Below are 26,525 nucleotides of genomic sequence, written 5' to 3'. Positions count from 1 at the left end.
AAAAAAATTAAGAGGTTTTACGTAAAACTCTGATGTCTGTGTTATCTTGGAAAGAGATAAGATGTGGCAACCCTCATCTCACATCCAATATGGCAGCAGTCCGATACAAATAGATAGCCCAGCAGTGTCTGCCCTCTTTAGACAGAATGGGGGTCTTCAGTTCTCCACAGTCCCTACCATTTTCTATTATTACGCTCAGCAAATGATCCTTCTCTGGGAATCTGCTACTGAGCTGTGGCCTATTGATGTCTCTGTTACAGCATGTATTAATTTTCTATTGCTGTGTAACAAATTATGCACCATTAAAGCAACACACATTTATTATCTCATAGTTTCTGTGGGCTAGGAGTTTGGGCATGGCTTAATTGGGCCATCTGCTTCAGTGTCTCACAAGGCTATAATGCAAGTGTCGGTTGGGGCTACAGTCTCATCTAAACGTAAGGCTGGGGATGGATCCACTTCCAAGCTCACATGGTTATTGGTGGAATTTAGCTCCCTGAGGGTGTAGGATTGAGGGCTTCAGTTCCTTGCTGGCTACTGGAAGGAGGCCACCGTCTGGTCCTTGCCACATGGGCATCCCCAGCACAGTAACTTGATTAATCAAAGCCAGCAAGACAGTCTCTTTGCAAGGTGGAGGCCACATCTTATGTACCGTAATCATAGAAGTAACATCCCACCCTGTCATATTCTCTTGATTAAAAGCAACTCACAAGTCCTGCCCACACTTGAGGAAAGGGGATCACACAAGGGCATGAATAGCAGGAGGAGATCATGAGGCCACCTTAGTGTCTGCTGCCCCTGCGCCATGCAAACTTTTGAAATAATATTTATTTAGTGCTTTGATTTTTACATTTGTAACATTGTGTTTGCTAATGATATTATTTATTTACTGAACATCTGCTACATGCCAGGCTCTTTAGTAATAATGCTGGCCACTAGCATTTATCAAACCTCCTGCAATGTGCTAGATGCTTTACTTGCTTTTTCTCTATCACCACAATAACTCTATGAGGTGGATTCATTCATTCATAGTCACTCCTTCATTCATTCATAAATGTTTATTGAGAACCTACTGTGTTCCATTCTGGGCTGCAGAATGCAGTGGTAAACAGACATGCAAGGTCCGTGCTCCCATAGGGCATATGATGGGAGAGAATGTCTTATTATGGTTGCTGACCTGGAAGGAATCACTGTCCATTTCACATAGATGAGAAAGTGATACTCTGAGTGCTGAAGTCCCCTGCCTGCAGCTATATAGCTCATTACTATGGAGCCAGGAATGAAGGATGGTTTTATCTGTTCACTAAACCCCTGCCTATAGCCACAATCCCTAGAAGGGTTTTAAAGCTCTTATGTCCCCACTGAGCACGATTTTAGCATAGTCAAATTACCTCGAATATCAGAGCACCTTTGAGAAACATCTATCAACTTACATCTAAAAATAATCACTGTTTAAGGAAATCCCATTTCTTTTAGTAGTATTGGCACCAGATTGCAATCTTATCTTTTACAATTCTTCCCCCACCTTGCCATTTTTTAATTTCAGTGTACTATGCTTATTCACTCTACAGGGGGTGTGAGAAGGAGGTGGGGGCTGGAGTGTTGGGGAAGGACTAACTATTGAGAGAGAGGGGTGGTGAGCTCACCAGCTGCCAGCTGCCTTGCTGGAGAAGCAGCAGAAAGATGGCCAGACAGCTCGGGTGCTCCCTGGGCGGCTGGCTATTTTTGCTACCTTTGAGATCAGTGTCTGTGACAAAGTCTAATTTTGGAACAAGGAGTGGCAATATGTGGGATGTTCCTCATTCCACGACGGGGCCTGCCATTTTTAGAATTTCCTTCAAGGCAAGAGCCTCAAGGTGAAGAATCCCTGCAATTTAGCAGGTTTCTCAGGGCCTGTAAGTGGAGCATCACTGAAGGTGACATTCAGGCCCCAGAGTGACTTTCACCCCATGCTCTGAAGCCCTGACTACACACAGGTTTGAGACTTAAATCTCAACTGTCCTTCATCACCTCTTTTTTGTTTTTTTGTTGAAAGGATTGGTTTATTTCCAAAGTGGGTTTCACAAATAAAATTTGCTCCTGAATTTGTAGAATTCAAATGGCATTCTTCCACAATTCTTGAAATCAAATTATTTTATATTCAACCTAACTTTAAAAGCAATATGCTACCCATTTTTTAAAATATAGAGGGCATCGAAGAAATCAGAATCAACTTCATTATTCAGACTCTGAAATAGACCCTTGTGTGGTGGGTTTTATATGTATCAACATTCTTCTCACAACTTAACATCCCCCACTGTCCCCACCCCTTCCTCTGCAAAAGATGTTTTTACCTTTTCTTCTGTTTATGAGCTCTGGTTAATTGGGTTAACTTATTGATTTCTTTTAATGTACTGCTTAAAGCAGTTATCATCTGTCCCCTCTTTTGAATTAGACCCTTTTTATATCCTGGCATTCAAAAAACTTATATGGAATACCTATCTACTACTTGCAAAGCAATGTGGCAGATCTTATAACATACAATAAATCATAAAAAATCTTTTGCATCTTTAAAAGAGCTTAAAATTTAGGTAAAAGTTCTGATTTATACTTCTCAAAACATGGGACGATATAGTTTTGTGGGTTCAATTTGCTGTGGTCTTGTTGGAGGGCACACTGGGAGTCTTTGTTTATCAAAGTTAAGTTCACACATCTTTTTACCCAGCAATAGTACTTTTAGGAATTTGCTCTAAAGATATCCTATATTAGGAGAAAGATGATACGTACACACATGCTCATGAGGTCAGTCTTCCCTTCATTCTTACATTCCTCTTTTTAACAAATATTTGCTGAGCCCTGCTGTCGACTAGACAGCATATGAGGTGCTGGGGAAATGGTCTGAGGAAGATGAAGATCCCATCTTTGGGGAGCTTATTGTAATAACAGAAATAACTAGACAGGGCTTAAGTGTCCAGTAAAAAGGAGTTTATTATGGCACATGATATAACAGCAATTATATGAAGGTGGTTAACAAGAAATAGAAACAAGTCAGATATTGTAATGACTATATAAAGGGAGTCATATATAGTAATATCAAAGGTGTGTAAAGAAAATGAATGAATATGGGGCAGAACAATAGGCAGATTCTGAGACACTCACACATGCTTTTGTAAGCACAGAAAATGAACTTCTGGCAGGATACAGATGTACATGTTAGTGTTGGCTACCTTTGGGGAAGAAGACTGTGGTTTGAGCATCTGAGAAGGGACTTGTATATACCACTTTATGTCTTTCTCTTCCATTTGATTTTTTTAAACAATATCTGCATAACTACCCTTATAGAAGTAAACAGTGCTTGAACTTCTGGCATATGGCAAACTGAACTGATGCAATTGTGGGAGAGAGAGAGGGTTCTCCCACTACAAATGTGTAAGAAGGCATGATAAAGGATAATTTTTTTAAAGTATGTGGTTGAGCTTAAATGCTTGATAGGGAAATTTACCGGACCGGGGACCGGCAACGGGATTGCAACCCTCGGCGCTGCCCCCGCTCCTCGCTCAGCCAGTGAGCGGGAACCGGTCTGTATGTGGGATCCGAACCCTTGGGCGGGAGCGCTGCCGCGCTTCCCAAGCGGCGCACTTATCCAGTGCGCCACCGGGCCAGCCCATTGATAGGGAAATTTTCAGAGCTATAAATAGAGTGTCTGTCAAGACACTTCTTAGATAAGGGTCAAGAACATCTTCTTAGATAAAGGTATGCCTGAGCTGAGCTTTAGCACGAGCAAGCATAAGCTCCATGCTGTTGCTCCTGCTGTTGGTGACAGTATGTCTGTCATTCCTTGACAACTTACTCTGTGCCAGGCACTATCTCAAGCACTAAACATGTGTTAACATTGAATCTCCAATACGCTCTATTGATGTGGGCACCATCGTCCCATTTTTATGGCTAAGGAGTTTGAAGTGTGGACACACAGAAAGTGATGGAGCTGGGCCGGCCTGGTGGCGCACTGGAGAGTGCGCCGCTTGGGAGTGTGGCGGTGCTCCCGCCGAGGGCTCGGATCCCATGTGGAGACCAGTTCCCGCTCACTGGCTGAGCGCGGTGCGGGCACAACACCGAGGGTTGCGATCCCTTTACCAGTCAGTAAAAAAGACAAAAAAGGAAAAAAAAAAAAAGAAAAGAAAGTGATGGAGCTGAGATTTAAACCCGGGTGGCTGCTGGCTCCAGTGACCACACTTGAGCACCATGCTGTACTTACTTAGCTAAAATTAAATGAACTGAATTAAGTCACAAATCATTCAGCGTGAATTCTTTACATATTACAATAAGCTAAATGGAATTAACCCACATTTAATGATTGACATTTAGGATAGACTGAACTGTTTATTCATACAAGATAGATTCAGATGAAACTCAGGTTTCTTCCTTAAATTTGCTATGACTTTGTTCCTGTATATTAGGAAAAAAAAAAATCTCGTTATCTGAGCCCTTCCTTTTCAGTCTTTTGTAACAACATAATAACTTACAACGTGCAGTGGTATGTTTTAATAGTACTTTCGCCTGATTATTAAATGCTGCCTGTTTTAGTCCGTTTCTGTTGCTTATAACAAAATACATGGAACTGGATACTTTGTAAGAAAATGAAATATACTGCGTACAGTTTCAGAGGCTCAGAAGTCCAAAGTCCAGAGAACACATCTGGTGAGGGTCTTGGTGGTGACTTCAGTGATACAGGTTATCACACTGTGAAATGGCAGAGCAGAGAGAGCAGAGACAAACTCTCCTCTAATTCCATCCACCACACTGCCTTACCTTATACAACTCCTCCCACAGCTGTAAGCTCCTGTCACTGCACCAGGGTTGTTGTTTAGTTCATGGTAAGGGAACAAACTGAATGCTGCAAACAGGTTGTAGCTTTGCTCATAAATTCTAACACTAATATTAATATTTAAAATGGTGGCTCCCTAAGTAGACAGTACACTGAAAGCCTGAAGGTGTCAAGTCAGCAGCTCATGCCATGAATGGTTCCTCCTCTGAAGATGCTCCTTGAGATCGGGATCATAGGAGCATCTAGTTGACCATGTGGACACTGGCAAGTCACCCAGTTTCCCAATGTCAATCGTGCCAGAGAAGATAGAGATTAGGATGGTGATGAGAACGGTGAGATGAATGAAATCAACCCAGTGCAGTTTCTTATCTGTTTTGAGAAGTTAAGAAATAAATGACTTGTTCATCTTCACCAGGGGTTGGCAAACATTTTCTGTAAAGGACCAGGTAGTAACTATTTTTGGCTTCATGCTACATGTGTGGATTCTGCTGCTTCTCCTCCTCCTCCTTGCCTCCTTTTCTCCTCCGTCTCTTCTTCCTCTTCCGTCTCTTTTTTACTTTAAACTTATAAACACCATTCTTAGCTTGGGCCATACGAACACGGACCACTGGGATTTGGCCAGCAGGCTGTAGTTTCCTGACCACTGCAGATACAAATGTACTTATTGAACCAGTCCCTCTTCTCCAAGCCATGTGGATTCACTTTCTCCTAGGAGTTTTCTAAAGGCAAAAGCAATAATCCCAAATACCTGTCAGTTAAATGAGAGGCCACTTATGGTTTTAACTAGAATCAGTCATTTTTGGAGACACACAGACATCATGCAAAAGGGGTTCCAGCTTGTGGTTACTGCAGCAGACACATGATTTGTCCTGCATGGTTTTTTGTTGATGATATAGAAATGTCAGACATGACCAGCAAATGACAACCAGAAAGCAACGTGGATGGGGCATTCAGAGGTGGAGCCATGATGATTGTCACCAACTTCACCTTATAGGTTTCCACATTTGAGGGAGATCCAGTTGATGGTTTCTGCAGACCTGGAAATTGGCCACTTCATAGATTCTTGTACAAGTATTGACCCGTCCCAGCATGAAACACAAGTCCTTGTCCCTTATGTAACTATCAAGAGAGAGAGGAAAAGGTATCTATTGGCTCAACCTTAGGTAGAAAGGAAACGATGTTGATGTCTCAAATGGCTAGACCAGGGACAAGGAGTTAAGATTATCAAAGATTATAGGGGAGGTGATATGAACTGGTATATACAGACCACTTTTTGTTTGGTCTACAAAGTATTGGCTCAGATAATTTTTTTTTTCAAAAAATTAAATTAGTTCCCAATGTTTAACATGGGAGATCTCATATAAAATACAGATTTCTATTCTTTTCAAAAGTGAGAATATCTGATAATATGGGGCCCGAGTTAAAATTGAATAGCCACTGCTCTTTTGAGATAGTGAATGCTCTTTAGTTTTTCATAATTCTTATAATTTCTTGCTGTCTCAATAACCAGAAGGCTTACTCATGTATGTCACCTGTATGACCCGTGTCGGTATTCGAGTTTGTAACAAGCCCCTTTTTGTTCCTTATATTTTTCCAAGACGTTTATTTCTCTGATATGTCTTTTTATTGAAGATTATGGCCATAGCTCTGATTGCAAAGGCTGGCTCTTATTGGGGAAAATGTCAGGTTAGATCTGCATCCAAGAGTTTATGGTGGAAAATGCAAAATGTGTGAGTGTAAGCGCGCCCATTGAATGAAACCAGCTGGACAGTCTGCTACAGAAGAGAAAGCCAGACTCTCGTGTTTTTCAGTCAATAAAGCAAAAACTGCATGGCAAGCTTTTAAAGGCTCTGTTAGGTATGATCAAAATGGTGACTGTGGGAATTTTTTTCTAAGCTGGGACACTTTTGAGAGTGAAAGTGGACTTTATTAAGAAGAACATTGACTAAGTAATTTGTAGGGCTGGTTTAAAATGAAAGTGCAGGGCTGCCATTTTGTAAATGGCAGACACAGAGCATCAAATCCTCTGTGGGGCCTTTCTAAGCACGGGGTCCTGTGCTACCACATAGGTTGTGCCCCCGTGAAGCCAGCCTTGATTAAGAGTAATGCCTGGGTAGCAGGTGCAAACAGGATGGGACCAAGCAAACTGGGATATGTAGTCAGTCACCCTAAACCACTGGTTCTCAATGGGTAGTGATTATGCTTTTTTGCACATTTGCCAGTATTTGAAGTCAACACTGGGGGTCCTTTTGGTATCTAGTGGGTAGAGGCCAGGGATGCCGGCTAAACATACTGTAATGCATAGCCCCCCACAATGAAGAATAACCTGGCCCCAAATGTCAATAGTGCCAAGGTTGAAAACCTGTTCTAAAAAGAGGCAGGTTCTGCTTGAAATCTGGGCTAGAATTTGATGGGTCAGTGTCTGGGATTGAATGTAACTTCTGAAGCTGTGCAACTTGGCTCTTTTTGCTTTATTTACTTTACATGTAATATGTGGGTGATGATAGTGTCTATGCCCTGCAGTGTTAGGTGGTTCACATGAGCTACTGTGAGTAAGACACTGAGAGGGGGCAGGTTCAACAAATGTGAAGTGTTATAATGATTCCATTTTTATTCACACAAACCAGTGTAGGATGAGCCAGGAGAAAGAGACTCAAGTTGAAGCAATAGGCATATGAACAGGCAACACCAAGAATTTGGGTGATGGGACCAAGAGCTATTGTTTTTTTAAGACCCTGATGATGTTTGTGCAGTGTCAAACAATGGAGCAGGCATAACCGTATCAGACGAGGAATCCAGGCCCCTGCCTTCTGTATGGGGCTACGGTGGAACCTAGCACTCAGCAGGAACCCTGTAAATAGGCACAGTTAGTTCTACCTGCTTTGCAAAGCAAAGTGCAATGAAACAAAGCACAGCACATTAACATGGTGCAGGTGACTCTGGCCACCAGCCCACCTTGTGTCTACAGGGGGCATAAGACAGGAAGCATGAATTGCCCCTTGGCTCTGGCATGTACTCGGCATCTCGTCACAAAAGCACCTGCTTTCATCCCAGTGTGAACCTGGTGTTTGAAGGGTCAGTCTGACCACGTAGTTTTTTGCCTTATGCATTAACTTTAAAAGCTGACCTCTGAGTGAGTGGCAGCTCCACTCGAGGCCGTAAGCCTCTGGAAGGCAGGGAAAAGGCTCCACTTGTCTGTAATAAGCTCAGAGTCTGGCATAGGGCTTAAAGTTTTGTTGAATGAACAACATAGGGATCGGATATTTTGTGAGCATAGAGAAAAAGAAAAATGAAGCCAGGATACCAAATCCAATTCTCTTCCAATGCCCAAACAAGACTCAGGATTCAAGCAGGTCTGCTTTAAGAGGCCATGGAAGACACAGTCCTTGAGGACATTTTTTCTTTGATGTACTGGTTGGGGAGAGGATTTCTTTAGTAAGGAGGCATAAAACTTACCAGAAGCAAAGGGAGCAATGATTTTGTTTCATGCACGTAGCTGAGAATTCAGATGGTTCTGAATAAATTGATGCAAATCACTTTCATTCCCCATGAAAATAACCATTTGAGTGCATCTGGTACTCAGCAAAAAGCTGCACTTAGAAATTTGGCCCCAAATGGTTGATTTCACTAACAGTCTGCTTTGTCAAAGCTGTAAGCCACAATGGAGGCATTGTGCTAGCCAGAGTTCTGCTCACTAACTAGTGTCTTTCTGCATTTTTTTTCCCAAGCAGAGAGGCAGTCTTTCTCTCTTATACACTTTTTCCTGTATTTTGTAACACTGATGTAAGCCTCTGCTCACTCTCTTTCCTTGACAGTTCCATAATATTCTGTGATATCTTGGTAACAGTTTGATGACAGAAATACCCATCACTTTTCTTCCAAATGTCAGAACAAGAGAGAGGAGTTGGAAGTAAAGACAGCTCTCTGGGTGGTTCCTGCCAAACATCTGTCAGAGCTGGAATCAGGATTAGGCAGCCATGAGGACGAGTTTCATTAGAGAGTCAAGGAAGACCACATGTTTAGCAGAGAGTTCATTTCCACTTGAAAGGAGGCCCCTGGGACAGTGGGTGTCCAAGGGCCTCGTAGAGTTTCCCATATCTTGTTTCTCAAGATGGTAGGGACATTTTCACTTCCTTGCAGCCTAGACTTTTGGCAAGCTGTCATTTCTCTCAGCTTTGGAAATAAAATTCAGGTGCCTTTTATCCTTCTGAACTGTGGAGTATACTATAAAGCAAATATATTTCACAGGACCTAGTTTCTTGTACTTTCAGTTTTAGTCTAACTTCTTAAAAGTACATGTAAAATGTTGACCTTGCAAAAACCATAAAATTTCCCCCAGGGTATAGTCTCTGTGGTAAGATAAAGAATTGTAACACAGCAAGGTTGCTGGTTCAAAGACAGACAAGTTACTGACTGTTATGTAAAGATACTGGGAAGTGTGTGTAGGGAGAAGGAATGTTTGCTAAGATCAAGCCTTTGTTGGTGGAGCACTTAAATTGCCTTATAAAATGTCACTTTGCTTGTTTTATTGAATGTTACCAGCCTATATTGTTAAACTATAACCCCACCTATGTTCTCCTCCTGTAACTTCCTGGTCTGGAGAATAAATGCCAGGAGAGAACCCCAATTCCTGGTTAATTTTCCAAATGAAAGGAATGCCTCTCTCTTGAGGGTTTTGGGAGATTAACCGCTTTGAGGCTTCTTAGTGCTCAGAAGAGATGGGCTTTGAGTAATCTTTTGTGGCTCCATCACCCAGGGGAAAAGGGGTGACAAATCTGTGAGGGGCAAAGCAACACTGAACAGAAAAGATTTGAGCCGATCCTTTAGGGTCTTCATAACGTCCTATATACTTTCCACAAGAAATAAATACCTAGAATTGTGGTATGAATTGTAGCTCTGGAGTAAGAGGCCAGGTTTGAGAATTTGGCTGGGCATCTTCACCAGCTCCATGTCCTTGGACAACTTGCTTCGCCACCCTAAGTATTTGTTTCCCCCTGTATAAAGTGGGGATTATATTGGTACACACCTTTCCAGGTGAGATAGGCAAATCATTTCTTGACACAGTGCCTGGCACCTTCTAAATACAGGTGTACCCTGAGCTGTTATTATTACTGACCTGTAGTAAGAGAGGGTAAAGTGTGAAGAGGAAGGCAGATTGTAGAGGTTTCTCTTTCACATTCACGATTCATTCATTCATTGTCAATTCATCCACTAATGATTCAGTCATCCAATCACATTTATTAAGTGCCTACTATGTGCCAGGAATCATGGCAGGTGCTAAGTCTATAGACCATAGACAAGCCATCTTCTCTGCACCCGGGAAGGAGAATTCTGCTCAGAAGAGGGCCTGCTTTCCTTCACAGAGGAAGACACAGCCTTGTGGAGGCAGCTGGTGGTGTGACCAAAGCTGGCCTTTCAACTCGCTCTCTGGCCATGGACTGTAAAATCCTGGGGGTGCAGGAACTGTGTTTTATTCATTTTTAAGTTTCTATTCCCTAGCATAGTGAGTGGCTTAAAAATGACACCCAGAGTATATAAATGGATAGAATGAGTGAAAGAATGAACCAAGGAACTCCAAGTACAGAATTTATCAAAAGGGGTGAGGAAGAGGGCAGGAGCTGTCAGGCAGTGAGTGTGTTAGCAGAAAACGGAGTTAGGAGGCTTCGTCTAATTGAGAGATAATTAGAGCTGGAACGTGCAGCTCCATCTGCTCTTTGCTGAGACTTTGCATGCTTTATTTCATTTAATTTTCACAACTATCCTTGGAGATAGGGACTGGTTTTTTAATCTTATTCAATTTATTTTTACATAAACACATGTATGTAAAATGTAACTAACTGCAAAATTATAATCATAGAGATGATGATAAGCACTATATATTTTTTCTTTTCTTTATTAGTATGCATCTTTTCCCCCCTCCTCTCCCTTTATTAGTAACTCCTGAACTTTCTTAAGAAGTTCGTATGTATCTTTGCATGTTTTCTTGTGTGCCCATATAATTCTATACAGATATTGATATTTGCATACACACATAGATGTACGCACATGGATACATACAAAAGGTGGGTGTTTGGGGGTCATTGTTTATTATACAAAATTGTGATCACATCACACATTTAAAAATTACCCCCTAGTTTTCTCATTCAGCAGTAAATACCTAATGGAAACAGTTTGAAGTAATGTGGCATAGCTCTTATTCAGGGGCTGGCAAACTACAGCCTGGGGACAAAATCTGATATGTGACTGTTTCTGTAAATAAAATTTTATCAGAACATAGCTATGCCCCCATTTATTTGTGTGTTATCAGGGCTGTTTTGACATTAGAACAGCAGAGTCAAGCAGTCAGTGGTAGAGACTGTAGAGCCTGCAAAGCCTGTTACTACCTGGCCTGAAACAGAAAAGTTTGCCAACCTTGGTTTTGTTCATTCCTTTCAATGACTGCAGGCTGGCTCAGGGTCTTGATGTAACAATTTATTAAGCCTGTCTATGGGAATATCAGATTTTTTTTGCCATTAATAAACAGTACTACAATAAATATCCTTGCATGCATGTTCTTATATACTGTTAACCTCATTGAACCAAGTTTCTAAACTTCACTTCAGTTATGAGTTTTCTAAACTCAGGAATAGGATTGCTGAATTAAAGAGTATAATTTTTTTTTTTTTAATTTAAGTAGGTGTGGCTGTGTTGCCTTCCAAAATACTGGAGTACTTTAAATTTTATTGGTGATATTAGTACGTCCATTTCATAGAAGAGTTAACTGAGGCTCAGTGTTCAAAATTAGTAAGCAGAGAGTCAGGACAGGAACATAAAGCCCTGGACTTGTACTCCATGGGAACTGAAAGGAAGGAAAAGATGTGGGAGACTTTTCAGAGTTAGAAAGCAGAGACACCTCCTCCGAGTGTCAGTGTGTTTGTGGTGTGAGTAAAGGAGACACGGGGAGAGAGAGGGAAAGGAAGATTCAGTGAAATCTCTGACCTTAGTGTGCACCAGTCACCCGCAAGGCTTGTTAAGCCACAGGTTGTTGGGCTCCACCTCCAGTGTGCTAACGGGTCTGGGGAGGAGTAGTGGAATTTTCATTTCTAATAAGTGCTCAAGTGATACTGATGTTGCTGGTCCATGGAACACATGCTGAGAACCACTGCTGTAAAGTGTATCTGATGACCTGGCCCCTTGGTCCTGGAAAAAAATGATATATGCTCTTAAGAAGTGTGACTGTCAACAAAAGACAAGGAACAGAATGGAAGTTAGAGAGAGCACAGAATGGACTTTGTGCTTTGATGCCTTTTATACATACCCAAATTTATACATACAAAATGCGCATGTACAAAAATTCACAGTAGGCGGTACATTGTGCTGAAAATAGAATGTCAATTCAGGTGTTATTTCCTATGTGTCTAATCATAGTGGACATTAACCAGTCTTTACATTGTATCAGCAGTATGTGTTCACAAAGTTTCATGTGCTTATGGAAGCAAGAACAAGTTGTAAGTTGTTAAGTCTTCTCATTGGAGAAAACTAGATCCTTTTAAGAAATCATTCTTCCTGTAACGCAAAGGGGAGTGTGCCTAATCAAGCACATGGGGGAGATGTGGGCAGAAGAGCCGATGTGCAGGTCTCTGGACACCTTCAGGGTGACTTATCTCTTCTCATCAACAATGTGGTTGTCCCACAATGATTACAAAACTTGTTCAATAACATCTGCATCTTTGTTCCAGAGGAACTGGTTACTGCCACTTAGTGTGGTGATTAGCATTTTAAGCAGTTTGCATTGATTAAATGAACCTGCTTCATCAAGCGGAAAGAGTTCCAAAGAATGCAGCAAATGTATTTATCTCAATAAATTATGCCCAGCACCAAACCACACATGATGAATTTGTGAGAACTTTATGAGGGTATTTGATAAACCTCAGAAACACAGATTTGTCAGAGTTGGTAAAAAGATTACATCTACACAAACATATGCTTGATTTTAATGTATTTTTTAAAGAAAATTTATTGTCTAAGACCATTTTTCTTTTTTTTTTTTTTTTTGTCTTTTTCCGTGTCCGGCAACGGATCGCAACCCTCAGTGTCACCCCTGCACCAGACCGGGACCGGCAACGGGATCTCAGCCCTCGGTGCTGCTCCTGCACCTCGCTCAGCCAGTGAGCGGGAACCGGTCTGCATGTGGGATCCGAACCCTCAGCGGGAGCACTGCCGTGCTTCCCAAGCGGCGCACTACAGCAGTGTGCCACCGGGCCGGCCCGACCATTGTTCTTTTAAGGGACACCATTTGGTCTAGATTTTGTAGAAATAAACCTAACATTTTAAGATTCAGTTCAAAATGTATTTACTGTTCATGAGATACTTGGAATACGTCTTTCTAGTTAGAGACTTGAAATTACTTCTGGTTTCTTTGAGAACTCTTTTCTAGTCTCCTTTTGGAGAGAGCTGAGGGATGTGGGAGGGAGCCTTGAACATTTCTGAGGGCCAGTTGTTCTGCACAGAGGAGACCTTAAGTGCAAAGACCCTGTGGTGGTCTGTGTGTGGCATGTTCATGTGCAAGGAGGCTGGTGATTTGGAGCAGATAAAATGAGAAGAGTATAGGAAGTGAGGTCTAGGAGATACTATAAGCCAGGTCCTATCTGATCTTGTAGCCCTAGGAACAACTTTGGATTTTTCTTGGGGGGTGTTGGGAAGTCATTGGACAGTTTTGAGGAATGGTGAGCTATGCTAGCTTTGCTTTTGAAAGGATCGCTCTGGAAGCTGTTTGGAGAAGACTAGGGGTGAGTAGGGTAAGGGTACAAGCGAGAAGAGTTATGAGGTCATTGCTGTCATCTGGGCATCTAGGAAAGGGATAGTGACGTGGACCAGGATGGGGGTGATGGAAGTGAGAAGAAGTCATGGATTCTGGGTTTATTTTGAAGATTAGGCCAACAGGATTCATTGATGGATGAGAAGTCTACCAGAATATTAGATGAGAGGTCTGATAGGATAGAAAGAGAGGAGACAAAGCAGTCTCAAGGTGGTGGTGGTGGTTGATGTTATTGTTGCTGTTGTTAACAGAGGAACAGGGCAGAATGGAGGAGACACCTACCTAGAAGAAGAGATTTTAGGGAGTGGAGCATGAGAAACAAGAGCTGCGATTGTACATGTTAAATGGGAGATGTCTACTACATATCGAGGTGGAAGTGGAAGTGGGCTGTTAAATGCACAAGTCTGAGGTGTAGGAGAGAGATTGGGGTTATGGTATACATTTGAGAACCATCAGATTGTGGACAGATGATATTTAAACCCATCCCAGTGACATACTTTCCACGCGAGCCTGCACAGGTAAGTGATTGCCTTTGTTCCTTTAAAAAATCATTTTATGTCTCTTCACAAAGCTTATAAAATATTTTAATGGCTACAGGTTAGTCTGTTGCAGCATGATGGGAAGGTAAGTCTTCTTTGTTTAAGAATAAAAATGCAATTACCAACGCATTAACTTTTCTGATATGACAACAACATTTGCAAGTAATTTCTAAGTCAGTCTAAAATGCACTGGGATGTGAAAATTAAAATTAAATTTTAAAATTTATTTAAAAACTGGTAGTCAGAACATCATTGATATAGTGGGCCCCAGAATAAAAATTCTGGATCAGCAGAAAAGAAAATGTTATAAAGGAGATTGAGTAAGAATTTAACCCCATTATATCATCTGGTAAATAAAAAATGGCTAGGGAAATGAATTGAAGCCAAAGAATGAACTACAATACAGACATTAAAATGACGCTATAGAAGAGGGTAGAATTTAAGAATTTTAGGATATGTTCATAATATATTAAATGAAAAAAGAGGATGGCATAACAGTATATACACTATCATCTATTTTGTGGTTCAGTATACATTATGTATGCATATTTTAAAAAGATGTCCAGAAAATATACTAATATGTTAAAAGTGCTTTTTATTTCTCTTTTTTTGTTTTTTCTGAGTAATGGATGTACAGCTGATTTAAAATCTACTTTATATAATTTTCTATATTTCCTGAACACAATAAAAATATAGATGCTTCTTGACTTATGATGGGGTTGTGTCCCAAAAAATGCTTTGTAAGGTGAATATACTGTAAGTAGAAAATACATTTAATACACCTTGTCTACTGAACATCATAGCTTAGCCTAGCCTGCCTTAAACATTCTCAGAACACTTATGTTAGCCTACAGTTGGGCAAAGTCATCTAACACAAACCTATTTTATAATAATAAAATAACAATTTTATAGTAATAAGTTAAAAATAATAAAAACATAAGATCCAAATTGAAAATCTGAAGTATGGTTTCAACTAAAGCATATCACTTTTGCACCATCATGAAGTCCAGAAATCTTAAATGAAGCCATCATAAGTCAGGGACCATCTGTATATCAATAGTAAGAAAGAACATAACTTATTGCAAATCTTAAAAAATGGGTAATAAATATTACAAAAATGTGGACCTCCCTCCCCCCTTTTTGGTGTCAAGCAAAGTACTCCCAGAACCAAAGATAAAGCTGGGGAATGTAAACTCCTGGCAGGGGTTGGGGGAAACTTGAGGACCCACACTATGCCATGCCTGTTGTAAGATCTTAGCTCAGTCTTGTTCATCATATTCAGTATATACCAACAGGAACCAAGTGATTAAATATATTCTCTAAGCAAATTTACTTACCTGATTTTATGTTTGGCATTTTTTGTTGTTGTTGTCTGAAAACTTTTTAAAGCTTCTGCCCTCAAGCCAGAAACATAGTCCAGTATCAAGTATTTAGATATTTTTTAAAAAATGTGAATGTCCCTACTGTGTCCTTGCTCAGTAACCCTTGCTAAAAGTAAGTATCGTGATAGAGGGCAAATTATAAATATTGTTAATATTTATAGAACCACATCATGAATTATGCATGCTCTAGGCATTAGCTGCAAAGTAGAAACCATTTTTTCTCTTTTTTGTCCTGATGACATATTAAGGACTAAGGGAGGTTAAGTAACTAGTCTAGGGTCATGCAGTTATTAGTGGCAGCTTCCAGACTTTAATACATATTTTCTGAACCTCAAGTCTGGGCTCTTACAACAGTGGGAAACTTTTCCCAGAATGATTGGTCTAAAGATGTCAAACAACATAGGTCAATAGTACTCAAAGTGTGGTTCCTGGATCGGTAGGATCAAAACCACTTTGGATCTTGTCAAGAAATGCAAATTTCTGGGCCCCACCCCCAAGAATCTGCATTTTAATGAGTCCTCCAGGTGAAGCCTCCTTCTGCTTGCTGAAGCTGGAGAATTGCTGGCCAAGGGTTCCGCAACATTGGTAGATTATATTTTCAAATATTATTTCTACAGGAGAGTAAGTAGGCAATGTGGTTTCATTTTAATGCAGTTTTTCTCTCTTGCACTAAGTTGTCCTTTCTGAGTCAACTTTGCCCACATTTTGTGTTTAAAATATCCATAGAAAATTCTTTGGTGTTTATATATATATATATATATATATTTTTTTTTTTTAATTAAACTAAGGGTATTATCAGAATTGGGTGAGCTTTGGAAGCTGTGTTTTTTTTGTTTGTTTGTTTGTTTGTTTTGGTGGCTCGCCGGTGCAGGGATCTGAACCCTTGACATTGGGGTTATAATACCACATTCTAACCAACTGAGGTAACCTCGAACTTTTTCAAATTGAGAAGATATTCAGTCATGGTGGATGTGGCTTATGACTCAGATGAATCTTATTGTCAAAACGATGTCCTTGTTCGGTTGCTCCAGGGCCCAGGTTGAATGAATAAAAAATTACAACATGATTTGCATATGCCTGGCTGTTACCGGCAGAAACCTTACTTGAGTCACTGTTAGGAGCAATCTAATGGAAGTTTAAGAGTCTGATAAGGATGGAATTAGGTCTGAAAGTACTGATCTGTTTGCCATCATGATGATTTGTGCTTATTTCTGAATGGGTCCAGACCGGTGTCACAAAGACGGCATATGGTCCTCATGACTGACTATAACAGCAAACAATTACATCCTGTCACGCTGTTCAATTTTGCAAAACACAATGCTCTGCTATAAAAACAGTGGGATTCCACAGAAGGATGATATGGTGCGGTACTGAGGCTAAGACTCGCTACTGCTCTTCACTCCTGGTCTGAGACTCGTAAAAGAAGCACTAGCCACAAGTTAGGGTCAGTCAAACCAAGTGAGAACTACAGAAGCCAGAAATGTGGTTGGCAGGTGTGGGGGGCAGTTGCTTTTCTTTTCTCACTGATGTGCTATGCATAGTGGTCCAGTCATTAAATTTCTCACTCGAGAGGGTTGATATGATTTTCTCATCATTGTGAGGGAGGGACCTTGGCAATCAGCCATTCCCTCACTGTAAGTATTGGGGAGTTTTTGAAAGGATCTTATTGTGTTGCTGATAATGATAATAATAATGGGGAACTGTGCTTCAGCAAGTTGTCACTCAGGTCTTGGTTTAAATGTTACTTCCCTGAGGACTGCTTGACCAGAAGTAGCCACCCACTAACTCATCACATCATGCTTTTTCAAACAATCTTCATAGTACATACTGCTCTCTGATTTTTTTGATGACAGCTTTATTGAGATACAAGTGTACCATACATACCTTACCATACATGTGCACCCTTTTAAATGATACAATGTAATGGTCTTAATATATTTGAACTTGTAAAACCATCACCACAGTCAATTCCGTAACATTTTTGCCACCCCCAAAACAAATCCCATTTGTTATCTATCACCCGCCAAGGCCTAGGCAACCACTGATCTACTTTCACATGCCTATTCTGGACATTTTATATAAATGGAGTGTCTTATTGTGTTTTGTACTTCTATCACAGAATACCAGACTGGATAATCTATAATGAACACAAATTCATTTCAAACAGTTTTGTAGGTTGGGAAGCCCAAGATCAAGGTGCCAGCATCTGGCAAGGGCCTTCTTGCTGCATCATTGTTATGGTGGGAGACATCACATGGCAGAAGGGCAAGGAGAGAGTGAGAAGATAGAGCAAGAGGGGGCAAAAACCCCCCCACTCCCACGATAATGATCCCACTCCCACAATAACGGGCATTAGACTATTCATGAGGGCAGAGTCCTCATGATCTCAACACCTCTAGAAGGTCCCACCTCCCAGTACTAAAACAATGGCAATTAAATTTCAACATGAGTTTTGGAGGGGACAAACATTCAAACTATAGCATTTCACCCCTGCCCCCCCAAACTCATGTCCTTCTCACATACAAAATACATTCGTTTCATCCCAGTAACCCCAAAAGTCTTAACTTGTTCTACCATCAACTCAAAAGTTCGAAGTCCAGAGTCTTATTTAAATCAGATATGGGTGATACCCAAGGCACGATTTGTTCTGAGGGAAATTCCCCTCTCCACAGCTGTGCACCTGTGGAGTCAGAACAAGTTAACTACTTCCAAAATACAATGGTGAGATAAGCACAGGATAGACTTCCCATTCCACAAGGGAGAAATAGGCAGGATAAATGGTTCTAAGTAAGTTCAAAACCCAACAGGGAAAACATCATTAAATCTTAAGACTTTAGAATAATCTTTGACTGTGTGTGCTGCCTTCTGGACATGCTAGGGTGGGGGTAGACTCCAAGGTCCTGGGCAGCCCAATCCCATCACTTCGTGGGAGGAGCTCACTCAACAGCTCTCAGGGGCTGGAGTCTCATGCCTGCAGCTTTACTGGGCTGGGGCTGCATGCTGGTGGTTCTGCAGTTCTGGGGTCTTGGGGGCTGTCCCACTTCCACAGCTCCACTTGACATTGCCCTAGTGGGGACTCTCTGTGGCAGCTCTGCCCTCTGGCAATTTTTGGCCTATACCCTGAGGCTCTCTGAGGCATTCTTATTTGGGTTTTTTTTCCTTTTTGTCTTTTTTCATGACCAGCAACGGATCGCAACCCTCAGTGTCGCGCCCGTACCGGCCCGGGACCGGCAACGGGATCGCAACCCTCGGTGTTGCTCCCTGCACCTCGCTCAGCCAGTGAGCGGGAACCGGTCTGTATGTGGGATCTGAACCCCCGGCGGGAGCGCCGCCGCGCTTCCCAAGCGGTGCACTGTAGCAGTGCGCCACCGGGCCGGCCCTCTGAGGCATTCTTTGAAATCTAGGTGGAGGCCACCTTGTCCCCACGGCTCATGCACTCTGAGCATCCATAGAATTAGCATCATGTGGATGCTATCAAAGCTTACCACTTGTGCCCTGTGGAACCTGGGCCTGCTTGAGCCATGCAGCTGAAGGGTGCTGCTCTGCAATGTGGGAAGCAGACACTTGAGGTGATGCATGACAGTAAGTGCTGCCAAGGTCCTGCAAAGATCCTGAAGTGACTTCAGGGTCATTATCCCATTATCTTGATGAATAGCACCTGGCTCTCTTCTATTAGTACTGATCTCTTTATTAAATGGTTGCTTGGTCAAACCTTTGGTGTTTTTTCCCTACTAATCACACCTGCTTATTCTTTACGGTTGTTGTCTGTCTCTTAGTTCCAGAGAAAAGAGACCTTCAAGGTCAAACAACTCACATGGAGCAGAGCATAATTTGTAACATGGGTCTCTTACTCCATGGTCAACTTCTCTCCCCAGCACCAAAATGCTTTTTGTGCATTCAAACCCCAATTAATTACATAGGTTAATTATTTCATGCCACAGGGCAGCATCAGGACTCTCTTAGGCTGGGTTAGGAGGAGACCTACACGTGTCCCTGCCATTCAGGGAAAAAATTGGAGTATTGAATTACAAGAAGGCATTTGTTTGACTTTCATGAAGCCTTGTCTTTTTTCCCTAGTGAAATCTTCAGCTAACACTGCTAATAGAATAATAGTGTAGTGCTAAACGCCCTGCTGTTGGAGTGCCCTAAACTATTGTGCATACACACATAAGTACATCTTTCCCAGGCCCTGCCTTTTTTCCCTAGTGAAATCTTCAGCTAACACTGCTAATAGAATAATAGTGTAGTGCTAAACACCCTGCTGTTGGAGTGCCCTAAACTATTGTGCATACACACATAAGTACATCTTTCCCAGGCCCTGTTTCTTCTCATCACCTGCATGACAAAGCAGAGTGGAGGAGAGTCTTATTACCATGGCTCCCACAGCCTGTGACTGCCATGCTAATTTAACATGGACCTAAAGTTTCAGCATGAATTCAGTTTTGAGCTAATAGTGCTTCGAATTTGCAGGGTTGATTAGTATTTCTTTTTGTAAACTACTCCTTGCTACTTGGGCAAAGGCTGGGTTCATTCATTCATTCATCCATCACACATTTATTGAGTCTCTGGAGGCCCTAGCTATGTGCTGGGGATGCAGAGGTAAAAGATATAATCTCGCTTTTCAGTAGTTTATGTCTATGGTAAGCTAGTTTAGGAGCTGTCACAAAACAATGAAATGATTGGAGTAGGAACAGGGCTGTGAGATATCTGGTAGGAGCACCTGATCCTGTTAAGGGAGAAAAAGAGTTGTAAGGGCACTATTTAGAGGAGGTGATTCCTAAGCACACTCTTGAAGGGATGGTTAACCGGGTTAGACGTGGGGAGCGCTCTCGGGTTTGGGAACAAGAGTGCAATGGCATTCCATGGGTGACTGGTAATGGCTGGACTGAGCGGTGTGGTTTAGGCCCTGGTGAGGCTTCTGACTGGAGAGGAAGCAAGATCAGAGTACCCCATTGTGTGGACTGTTAGACAAGGATGCTTAGTTTCTCAGCTGGGTAACCCAAGAGACTGGGCTAGATGCTTTCATAATTCTTCCAACTCAATGTTTCATGATTCTATTAAAATTTCCTGACACAGGAAACAAAATGGATGATTTGCAATGCTGTTGTTCATCTTCTTTATAGACATGTATTTAGCAGAATGTGTGGGGTTAGGATTGTGGGTCAGGTATGGTATACAGTTTGTCCCACTATAACACCATTTCTTTATTCCCACTGAGCTCAGATGCATGTGATATATTGGAGAAAGATTCATTATAACACTGAGACTATATTGGTTCATAAACAATTTTTTCTAGTCAAGGGAAGCAGGGATAGAATTATAATTTTGTGCTGGAGCAGAAAGAGTCCTTAATAAACTACTGCACAAGCAGGGCCTCTTCCAGGTAAGAGATGAGCACAAGTGCCAAGGGCTCTCTTGCCAGAGGGTGTGCCCAGGCTTGCCCAGTCCTCATTTTTTGCTGATGTGGCTGCGCATTCATTCACCAGGGCCCTCCTTTTTGGAAAAACCCTTCCTTCATCTCTACCACCTGGACTTCCTCCAGCCGGCATTTCTACCCATGCGCTTTTCTGAATTTTTTGTAACCCTTAGTCAATCTCCAGAGTTGCTGGGCTATCCCAGAAGTAACAATGACTCTGGTGGTAAAGGGTGTATGTTTTGAGTGGTCATCCCATTACCTGACCTTTCCCACAAATGTGTGAATGGGTGGTTTTTCAAGAATGTCTGTGTCATGTTATAGTAGAAATCCCCATACTTTACAATTCCGTAGTTTGGGGCAATTTTTATTTCTACAGAATTCTTAATGTGAAAGTATTATGTTTATTTTTAAAAATCAAGCTATATAGAAGTGTATAAGGTGCTGTAAATTGGAGAAGGACTATAATTCTTCTGTCCAGATGTTTCTGGTTACCCAATTTTAACTACTCCAAAAGTGGGTGCTAATGCACATTCCCACGAGAGGCGTATGTGAGCACTGTAGGCTGTCCCTTCACTAGCTGTTGACGTCAAGGGTAAGAGTGACTTCCAGCAATACAGAAGAATGACTTGTCACCAAATGAATTCCCAAGTCTTCTCACCCTCAGAGAATTATTCAGACATTTTTACATTGTTAAACAAGAAGGCTTTTCTCATCATTTTTGTCCAAAGACAATGAAAATGCTCCTTTTGAAAGATTAGATATTCTTTCAAAGGGTTGAGGAAGAAAGAGAGAGCCAGTATTTGTACTATTCTCTGCAAAACATGGCACTGGTGTTATTTTATTCTTGTTCCTAAATACGCTTTCTAAAAATACAGTCAAATCATGACGCGCTGCCTAAATATACCTGCAGTAAAGTAGTGATAATTTGAAGTGACAGTTGTTTCCCAAATGTTTTCTTTATATTAAAATTTTAATTATATTAAATATACTCTCTTCATATTGAGAAAATCAAATAACCAGTACCTCTAAATTCAGTTGTTTTCCAGTCTTTTATTTCTTGCATTCCATATAAATGAGGTTGAATGTCACTGGAAGTCCTGGGAAATAGGTTTTTTTTTTTTTTTTAAGACTTTTATGTATACAGAAATAGTCACAATGATAAGCTGGTGAGGTGATAGGTATGTTAGCCTGATTGAATCTTTCTATAATGTATATATAAATTAAAATATTGCATTGTATTTTATAAATATATACAATTACTATTTGTCAATTAAAAATAAATTTATTTTTTTTTTTTTTTTTTTTTGAGACTTTTATGTATACAGAAATAGTCACAATGATAAGCTGGTGAGGTGATAGGTATGTTAGCCTGATTGAATCTTTCTATAATGTATATATAGATTAAAATATTGCATTGTATTTTATAAATATATACAATTACTATTTGTCAATTAAAAATAAATTTTAAAAATAGCCACAGAACTTTTCTACTAGCTTAGTACGTAGCTTTTTGACCTTTTGATCTGAGGGTAGATTTAGGAAAAATTGTTCCCTTGAAACCTAGTGCTTTATAATTTCACTTGGGGATAGATTTCAGAAATTGTGCTATTATAATAGGGAAAGGGAATTCAATCCAGCAAATGCAAATGCAACACATATTAATTAAATAATCTTTTGAGTGAATGGTTATAATCTTACTTTCAAGTTGAGTCTCATCAACTACAATGAGTTTTGGTCTCTTGGGTGTGAAGCCTCCTATGATTTTGGCTTTATTCAGTGTGTATTCAAATATTATGACTGAAACTACCACCATGCTGATGAGATGTGGACTTTTCTTTAAAAAAAAAATCTTTAAGTGGGCATTGCAATTTATAGTAATCATCACCATCATCTCCATGTTTTTCGTGTACCTATTTTGTGCGAGGCAAGGCTAAGCAGGTATCATCTTACCAAACTCTCATACAACCCAAATGGGTAGGTGTTTAATGCCACTGTTCTTCATATGAGAAACTAGAATGGCATTACACTAGGTATAGTGGTCTGCAACTCACTGTGTCTCCTTCAGGTACAAAATATAAATGTTCTTTTTCAGTTTCTGTAAATCTCCTATCTACAGGTTAACTGTTGCCAGGTATTCTCTTGTGCCTATGTGCAACTAACCAGGACTTGATTGAGGGATTCTTAAATTGTCTCCAGTTTTTACTAATTGCAAATTATATCCTAATAAATATCTTTTATAAATATGTGTATTTGTGAGTGCGTTTTTTAAAGACTGGGGTGGATTATTTGATAATCAAGTATCTGGGAAATCAAACTTTGCAAATACAGAGACTCTTTGACTTACGATGGGGTTATATCCTGATAAGCCCCATCATAAATTGGAAATATGGTAAGTCAAAAATGCATTTAATACACCTAACCTACTGAATATCATAGCTTAGCCTACCCCACGTTAAATGTGCTCAGAACACTCACATTAGCCTACAGTTGGGCAAAATCATCTAACACAAAGCCTGTTTTAAAGTACATAGCTCATGTAATTTATTGGATATTGTACTGAAAGTGAAGAACAGAATGGTTGTGTGGGTACTCGAAGTATGATTTCTACTAAATGTGTACTGCTTTTGCACTGTCATAAAGTCAGAAAATCCTAATTGAGCCATTATAAATTGGGGACCGTCTGTAGTCACATTTTGTGCAATGGCGAAATAAAACTGTATCCTGACTGTGCCTAAGACCAGGGCTCAGATGAGAGCACGGCTGGAGGGCTGCTTCAGGTTGTGCATGCTTTGGTTTTTCTTGCAGGTGCTGTGCCATTTACCTTTCCTTTTATTCTACCCCTCATTTTCTCTCTGAAACCTCCCTCGTATGGTCAATTCCCCTGATGCAGCCGGGTAGGCCATTGCCACTCTCTGATGATCTGGGGACTTGCACTGTGTCTTAGAGATACTCTCAGCTGCCTGAGATCATGAGCCACATCTTCCCTTTTCTTTCCTCACTATCAGAAAAGAAAAAGCACTCATTTAAGCAGAAGGAATTTTTTTTTTTTCCCTGCTGGTGATAGAAAACCCGACTCAAACCAGCTTAAACTGAAAAGAAATAATTGATTTCTTTCCTCACTATCAGAAAAGAAAAAGCACTCATTTAAGCAGAAGGAATTTTTTTTTTTTCCCTGCTGGTGATAGAAAACCCGACTCAAACCAGCTTAAACTGAAAAGAAATAATTGACTCATATAATTGAAAAGTCTGGGACTAACGTCTGGGTTCCAGTGGGATGAAGGTCTCTGTGGAGCCCAACAGGATTTCCCTGTCCTTTTCTTGGCTGTCTTCTGCTGACGGTGTCCATGGGCTGTCACATTCTCCCTTCATTGTTCTAGGATAAGCTCCAGTCCTGTGTCTTATTCTCTTAGCAGCCCCCCAAGAACACTCATTCATTCAATTCAGCAAGTACTTTTTGCACACTTACTATGTGTAAGGAAATATATTAGACCCTAGGGATAGAGCAATGAACAGCCTCAAATCCTCAGCTTACCTCTACCGATTCTCTCTTCCACAAAAGTTCTAGTGAATATCTCCGGGGATTGTGTCTTATTAGCCTGGCAGGGGTCACTGGCCCAACCAGCCCATTACTGAGGTCAGCCCCACCAGGACTAGAGGGATTGAGCTGAATTGAGAAAAGTTCCCCAAAGGAGAGTCAATGCACTGTTGACAGCAGGGTGGAGGATGGCTGCTGCCCAGTGAGCTGAAGGTAGTCTGGCTGCAGGGTTCTGGGGCTCCCTGCTCTCCTGTTCTGTAGGTCCAGGCTCTTTCAGCCCCAGCGTTGCTGACATACCACTTTCTTCCCTCTGACTGCAGCTCCAGATGAAGATGAGTGAGCGGGCTGCCTCGCTGAGCACTATGGTGCCGCTACCGCGCAGCGCCTACTGGCAGCACATCACGCGGCAGCACAGCACGGGCCAGCTCTACCGTCTGCAAGGTAAGTGCACTGGGTGCATGCCCCACTGGTCAACTCCTTCCTCCCAAGCCCAGGGCCCCCATCTAGGCCTCACGACATGGGACACTTTTTCTTTCTAGAGCCGTGGTTCTCAGATATTTGCATCTATCCCAATGTTTGGGGGTAAATTATTTAAAAGGCAGATTCTCGTGCCCTTAACCCCAGAAAGTCTAGATCTTCAGGTGTAGGATGTTCCTGAGCAATCGGCACTTGTAACACACCCCTACACAGGTCTGGGCAAGGGTCTGAGTCCAGATTTCGAAAAATAGTCTAGTGGACTAATGACAAACAGCATTGGTATTACTTGGGAACTTGCTAGAAATGCACATTTTCAGGCCTCTCCTCAGACCTATGAAATCAGGAGCTCGGAGGGTGGGGCCCTGCTCTCTGTGTTTTAAGGAACCTCCACGTGATTCTCATGAATGCTCAAGTTTAGGCACCGCTGTTCTAGTGGACAGTGCCCTGGACTAAGGCAAGGAGTCCTGTCTCCTGGTTCTGTTGTATGACTTTAAGAAGTAGTCCCTGAATCAGGATGCTCACTGGGGAGACAGCAAGAACAATGAAAAATTCTATCTAAACATCGTCTCCATTTTTAAAACGTGCCTTTTTACATTTTCTAGTTTATAAGAATAGCTAGTGCATATATCATTTATAAACAAACAAACAGGCCTGTATGGGAGATCATTGCCGAAGAACCTTTCACCGATGGATGCAAGATCACCAAACTTCAAAGAGCGTGCAGAGGACTGCCCCTAGTCCCTGTGCAGACATTTGCTGAATAAGTGAACTCAAGGATGAATGAATTAACACAGCCATTCATGCCTGCTCTCTGTCTCTGGTCACGCTAGCCTTCCTTCCAGCCCTTCCTGCTGGGCGCTTCTCTTCCAAACATGTTTTCCTGGAATGCTGTGCCCCCTGCCCCTTGTTCTAATGGACTCCTGCTCACCTCCAGCTCTCATCCCCAGGGCCCTTTCAGATTCCAGACTTTCTTACAACTAGCTTGGAAATCTGAGGACAGGCACTCAGAAGATGTGTCCTCTCTTTTATAGCCCTTATCTGTTTGATGTTGCAGTCACTTGAATCATGGCTCACTCTTGTGGGAAGCAGTAGTGTCCAGGAGGGCAGGAGAGCTGTGCCTGTTCTCACCCTCATCAGTTCAGACCCCAGCACCTTGCATGGTGTAGCCATCCTGTTAGCGTTTGCTGAAAGAATGTATAATGTTGAAAAGGCACTGAGGGTATTTACATTCTAGTCTTTATGACTCCATGCTCTGTTCACTAGCAGAGTATGGCACATAGCAGATGCTGCAAAATAGATTCAGAGTGCCTGTATGAGTAGCTGAGTGAATGGCTGAATTGATAAATAATTGACAAGTAAACTTACCTTTCAAAAGATACCTACAGAGAGGGAAAGTTTGGTTAGATCAGGTTGTTACTGATTCCATTTATTTTCATTTCAAATTTAGAAATCCTTGCAATATTTGGGTTATATCATGGCTTTTGTCATATGCGTTCCACTTAAAACTATTATTTAATTGTATTCAGTCTCTTCTATTTAAATGCATTTATTTTTATTTTTTTAAGAAAAATGTAT

General features: G+C 41.3%; 1 protein-coding gene across 1 annotated transcript in view; it reads left to right on the top strand.

Annotated features, from left to right (window-relative positions):
• DOK5 (docking protein 5) overlaps positions 1-26,525 on the top strand; it is a 184,123-nt gene that overhangs the window by 150,707 nt on the left and 6,891 nt on the right. The window contains exon 7 of the mRNA XM_008569586.1: positions 24,794-24,914. Coding sequence (XP_008567808.1) covers positions 24,794-24,914 — 121 coding nt within the window. The remainder of the gene's footprint in view (positions 1-24,793; positions 24,915-26,525) is intronic.

This window comes from Galeopterus variegatus, unplaced genomic scaffold (genome assembly GCF_000696425.1).
Source record: "Galeopterus variegatus unplaced genomic scaffold, G_variegatus-3.0.2 Scaffold514, whole genome shotgun sequence".
Classification (NCBI taxonomy): domain Eukaryota; kingdom Metazoa; phylum Chordata; class Mammalia; order Dermoptera; family Cynocephalidae; genus Galeopterus; species Galeopterus variegatus.
The sequence above is the reverse complement of the archived record's forward strand: the minus strand, read 5'-3'. Positions and strand labels throughout refer to the sequence as shown.